Source organism: Phalacrocorax carbo, chromosome 6, assembly GCF_963921805.1.
Source record: "Phalacrocorax carbo chromosome 6, bPhaCar2.1, whole genome shotgun sequence".
Taxonomy (NCBI): Eukaryota; Metazoa; Chordata; class Aves; order Suliformes; family Phalacrocoracidae; genus Phalacrocorax; species Phalacrocorax carbo.
Window position 1 is genome coordinate 46,280,586 of NC_087518.1, and position 5,881 is coordinate 46,286,466.

Genomic DNA, 5,881 nt, shown 5'->3' on the forward strand with positions numbered 1-5,881 from the left:
CCAGATTTATGAGAGGAACTATCTTCCATTCTCCTCTCTGGGCTCAGGCAGTGAAAGCTTTGAAGCGACGGGCTGATCCCCTGCTCTCAGTGCCCATTCTTGGCCTGCCCCACTCAGGAGCCGCAGCAGCACCAGCTGCCTCGCTGTGCCACTTTGCTCCTGCACAGAGAGGCCACGCGGTTGGGTTTGCACCGACTCAACATTGGCATCAGAAAAGGCAAAGACAAAATGCCAGCAAGAGCAGACTCTTCAGGGATTTAAACCAACAAACTGAAAGAGCTTCTACTGAGCTGTGCAAACTTAAATTTTTCAAAGCTGGATTTTCAGAGATACAGTATTGCTGGTATAAAAGCAGTTCGTCTTCCAAAGACCTTCTCCAGAACAAAGGACTTGACACAAAACGTCTCCGATAGCAGTCAGCGTGGGCCAAACGGCCTGTGTCTTCTTACCTGCCTTCCCACAGACGCGTCAGGCGTTTTGGTCGACACATTTTGAAAGCCAGAATTTAGCTTCATGTGGACAACGCCTATTAACTCCAACCCAAACGCTGAAAAGTCTGGGAAGTGTTAAGGAAACGGTGCAGGAGAGGCGGTGACTGGCATGTCCGCAGCACCTCCGGCAGGTGGTGCCGCCGGCCCGAGCGGCCGGGCGCTCGCAATTAGCTCCGGCCGTTAATAGGCAGTCGGGTTTCTTCCTACGGGAGCCTATGCGCAGGGTTTAACCGGGTTTCTTTTACCCCAAAAGCTTGGCAAGCCGCCGTTATGTTACTGAAATCGTCTGGGACAAAGCGTTCGCAAACGTTCTTTCAAATTCGTTTTACCTCTGACACATTTTGAATGTAAACTTCTAATGTGCTCAGAAAACTCCGTGCTGAAAACCACTGGAATTGGATAGTCAGCCGTATTTTGTATAAGTAGCCTAATGTCAGGTTTGGCTTAAGTTTGTGCATAACTAGGGAGCACGGGTTTGTGGTGTGTCGCTAACTGCACACCGCTCCCCGGGTGTTTTCAACAACCCCGGCGCTGCCTGCTCAGAGGCGCTCGCACCGAGGGTTCCAACTCTTCGAAAAGCACCTCTAAGATCTTTTATTGACCCACGAAAAGGAACGGCTGCTGATAACAGTCACTAGCAGTCACTCCCCCGCTCTGAAACTGATCTGAAGATCATTTAGCAGTTAATCTGAGACAGAAACAGGCGGGCAACTATTTGGGGAAGTGGTCAGACAGCCCTGGCTTCTCGGCCGTGCATGTAGCGTGTTAATGTATGGGGTGACGTCCCGACTTAGGGATTTGGTTGTCCTGAACAGGACCTCAGAAATATGCATCCAAGGGTGCAAAACCCTGAACGTAAAGGAATAAAAATATATCATTGCTTAAATCATCTGCGCTGATGCTGTGGGGCACAGACAAGGTAGTGCGGGCCAACCCCCCGTCGCGGGCGGAAAGGAGCCGGGGGATCTGGGGCAGCGGGCTCGGCCCGGCGGGCAGCGCCGCTCCGCGCCGCGCCGGGGGCGGAAGGCAGGTGCCGGATCGATGGCTCGGCGCTCGCGGAAGGTAGGCTCCGGATCGATGGCTCGGCTCTCGTGGTAGACAGGCTCCGGATCGCTCGTTCGGCGCTCGCGGGCGGCCCCGCTGCTGCGGCATGGCCGGATTCATCGACTTCGCGGACGAGGAGGAGGTGCGGGCCTACCTGGAGAACCTGCACGTCGAGTACAGCTACCAGTGCTTCAAGGAGAAGGACCCGGACGGTAAGCGGCCCCGCCGTGCGCCCCTGCCCGGGGGCCGGCGGCGGCCTCACCCACTCGCCGCTGCCTTGCAGGCTGCCAGCGCCTGGCCGACTACCTGGACTCCGTGCAGAAGGACTTCGCGGCGGCGGCGCGGGTGCTGCGCGACAACTGCGAGGCACACGGGCACAGCGAGAGCTGCTACAAGCTGGGGGCCTACCAGGCCATCGGCAAAGGTGAGCCGGGGCGGCGGCGGGTCCTGCGCCCGCGGGGCAGCGGGCGCCGGTGTGCGGTGGCCCTGCCGGCAGCGCCAGCTGCTGCCCACGGGCGCCGCGCGGGAGGGCGGCTGGCGCCTCCGGGGACACGCGCTCTGCTGTTGAGAGGCGCTGGGCGCCTGCCTTCCCTCCGGACCCTGAGGGAGCGCCTGCCTGCCCTGCCCCGTTTATGGTCATGTAATAAAAACCCGGGAAGGGTGGAAAATCTTAAATTTCTTTCTTCTGAAGAGTCAACTTTAGGTTAACCGCGTGTGTTATTTTTTTATAATTATGTCTGTATAAGTGGTAAGTAGATCCAGTGCTGAATGTTGTTAGGTGTCCTGTTCTTAAAATTTGGATTTCTTCTCATTGCGCTGTTCTTTTTTAGAGAAAGTAAGGAAGAAATAAACTTACTGACTGTAACCTGCTTACAGATACATAAGTAGGCCCTAAGCCTGTCCAGCATGTATCTGCTGGTTTGGTAATTGGAAACAGCTAAATTAGTGAGTCTTCTTTCAACTGACAATACTAGGGAGGAAGATGATACTTACTTTTAACTGTAGGTAAGAACTAGTAACAATCTCAGTGTACCTATAGGTGTACTGGCAAAAGAATACTTAGCCTAGTGTAAGCTCTTAAGAAATCCATAGATGTAGTAGTGGAAAGAGTGTTTTGTCTTTTGGGTGGGTTTTTTTGTCTGCGGTAAGGTGTTGAGATTACTGGGGAGTGGAGGAAGGCTTCCTCGCTTGAAGACATTAGCAAAACCTTTGTAATTAAGATAATGATAGCATCTCTCAAGTCCTGAATTTTGTTTCTAGCATCTGAAGTGAGGGATGCTGTATTTCCCAGAGAGCACTGGGAAGCATGCTGCAAAGCAGAGAGCTCCCATGTGTTTTAGTGTGTCCTTCCAGTAATCTTCTGGTTTCTCGGCTGACAGGTGGACTCGACCCAGATTTGAAAGCTGCCTACAACTCTTTCATGAAGTCCTGTGAGAAAGGTGGGAAGAAGTCAGTAAATGCATGTCATAATGTTGGGCTGTTGGCCCATGATGGGAGAGTAAACAATGATAAACCTGATCCCGTTGTCGCTAGAGACTATTACACAAAGGGCTGTGATGGCAATTTTGCTCCTAGCTGCTTCAACCTCAGTGTAATATACCTCCAAGGAGCACCTGGAGTCCCTAAGGACATGAACCATGCTTTGAAGTACTCGCTGAAAGGGTGTGAGCTGGGTCACATATGGGCGTGTGCCAATGCCAGTCGAATGTACAAACTGGGAGATGGCATTGAGAAGAATGATGCTAAGGCAGAGGATTTGAAAAACAGGGCAAAACAGTTGCACAAAGAACAGAAAGAAGCCTCAAGTTCATTAACGTTTGGGCAGTAAAACTGTCAGTTGCAGTTTGAAATGGCAAGTGAACTTGTTATTTAAATTGTGAGCATATGGTTTTTCGTAACAGAGAAACATCCTGTATTTGCATATGCAAATAAACTATTTTTGTGGATGCAACAAACGTGACCAACTCTGCTGTGCCTTTCTACGTTTTTAAATACACAAGCTCTTAAGTGTATTGCACATTTGCATAGTCTGCTCTAAGGCTGCTTTGTACCACGATGGCTTGAGAAATTTGAGTAGGTTTATTTGCTGAAGGTATTGTTATCCTGAGGTTATATTTAGACTTGCTGATTTAGTTACTTTGTCTTCATACCATCAAAACAGCTCTTGTAACTAGGAGAAAAAAAGAGATGACTTGTTATAGGGAGAAATAGTAATTTGATATCTGGCTGACTTTTAAATTACATATTTAATGCCATCATTTCATCTGAGAAGTTCTGATTTCTCAATTCAGTCTGTAGGTTTTAGAGGCTATTAGTACGATTATTTAATTTGTGCAAATGTTTATTATTTGATTGTAAATCAATGTTATGGAATTATTGGATACACTTTGTTTTCTAAATAATTAAGCATTTAATTGGAGCCAAGACAAAAATTTCTTGTCCAAGAACATCTTCAGTAAAAAACTGGATTCAGAAAAAAGGCCCATGTGGGAAAGCTGTGCAGAAACTGAGCACTTCAGCACACAAGTAAAAGCTGTTCTATAGCAGTGTGCGGTCTTGGCATGGAGTTGTAGTAAGCTGCTGTCTTCTTAAATGGAGGTCTAGCCTACAAAACGGAAACATATTTCTGTTGGGTGACAACCTCTGAATGCTGGTGCTCTGTCGTGCACAATGTGAGCTGCATCCATGTCTGCTTATTGATTTGAAATGCCTGCCTGTGCAGGCCCCTGCTCGGTATGTGTGCCTGGCTCTGTCACAGACCTCGCTTCGCTTTACCAGGAACACTGATTTGCACAGGGACTGCCTGTCACTATTCTTCCTGCTTAACTTCATGGTTTGGTGTTACACTCAATCTGGTGACTGCTTTTTGGAGCTGTCTGCTATTTTTATATATTCATTGACATTCCTAAACATTGTCGTGTGAATCTTCTCCAATACTTTTGTTTTCTACCCTTTTTTGGTAAAAAGCAGCTCACAGTTGCTTTGTGTTATCTTTTAAATAAAAATAGTACCTCTCAATCTGAAAAGAAACAAACAGATGCCTTGGTAACTGAGGGTGAAAAATGACATTGAGAGTTAATCTACAACACATGTGGGATGTGGCACTCCAGTGCAAGTGCTGGATGCTTCAGTCAGTTCCTGGGTTTGTGCCATCAACGTTCAGAATGCATGAAGAGGTTCTGTTAGAGCTGCTAACAATCTGGACTCTCCAGTCCAAAACAAACATTGTGCTTGAAGGACCAGAGGATTGTTCTGGATGCTGAAAGGATGTCACCTCGCTTGGCAGGTTAGCAAAGTACATGCATTTGTGTGTTTCTCGGCATGCTCAGCATTTCAACTTGCATACAGCCATTGCAACAGCTGAAATTAGAATGAGTTCTAACTAATTTTTACTTTGTTTTTTAGGAGGGATAGTGACGTAAGTATGTTAGTATGCTTTCTGGTACCTACTACTTAAAAAAAACCAAAACTCAGAACATGCCAGATTTTCACAAACAGCAGCTGGCTATTTCTTCCTTCTCTCAGGCTGTGGCTTAAAAGTCAAGTTGTAAGTCCTCTTAGTTCTTTCAAAGCTGTTCTTAAACACCTCTGTCATTGAAGCTTCAATATACTGAGAAAGCTTCAAAGTGTATTAATTGATTCTTGCAGCTCTACTATCTTAAAGACAGCATCAAAAAAGCTCACTACAGGTGTCTTGGAAGGAATTTTTTTTTTAAACTGAGATGTTTTAATATTTCTAGACCAAAATTTAAGTTTTGCATTTAAAATGGATTTTGAGTAAGGGGAATAGATCACCAAATGATGCAAACTAAGAGGAAAACCAGAAGATTAATCAATAATCAAAATACAAAAATCAGTAATCAAATAAACCTTGATACTGTGTGATTTTTTTTTTGTTTTGTTTTGCTTTGCCCGTGACAACCTTGAGAAATACAAGTGAAAGCGGGTACTTGCATATATTCTACTTCAAATATATTGAACAATATTACCGCAGTCAGTTTCAAGATGGCTGTACATAGTTTTTATTGTGGAATTATATTGCCCCTAATTTCCATAGTACGTAAAGTAAGAATACAAGAATAGTCTGTGGAATATAGGAATATAGCCTGTATTTTGAATAAAAAAATCCATGGTCATCAGTGGAAATAAGCTTCACTGCATTACAGCATCAAACAGAACAAAGAGCAGTCATACACCATGAGTTCTGGAAAATTAGTCCATTACATCCTTTACTGGGCTCAGGCTGCGTAGCTTGCTGCTGTGTAAAGGTTTGTGCTCTTCAGAGACTGTCATGTGTCCTGCATACTTTTTGAGCTAACGTTCTGCTGGAATAAGCACTGATTTTG

At 46.1% G+C, this 5,881-nt stretch overlaps 1 protein-coding gene across 1 annotated transcript; it reads left to right on the forward strand.

Annotated features, from left to right (window-relative positions):
- The first annotated feature begins 1,568 nt into the window (after window positions 1-1,568).
- On the forward strand, window positions 1,569-3,495 carry LOC104042332 (cytochrome c oxidase assembly factor 7). Its single transcript, XM_064455081.1, has 3 exons — window positions 1,569-1,747; window positions 1,819-1,959; window positions 2,915-3,495. Exons 1-3 carry the CDS (start codon window positions 1,642-1,644, stop codon window positions 3,361-3,363), a joined length of 696 nt encoding a protein of 231 aa, XP_064311151.1. The 5' UTR covers window positions 1,569-1,641; the 3' UTR covers window positions 3,364-3,495.
- Window positions 3,496-5,881: the final 2,386 nt, after the last annotated feature.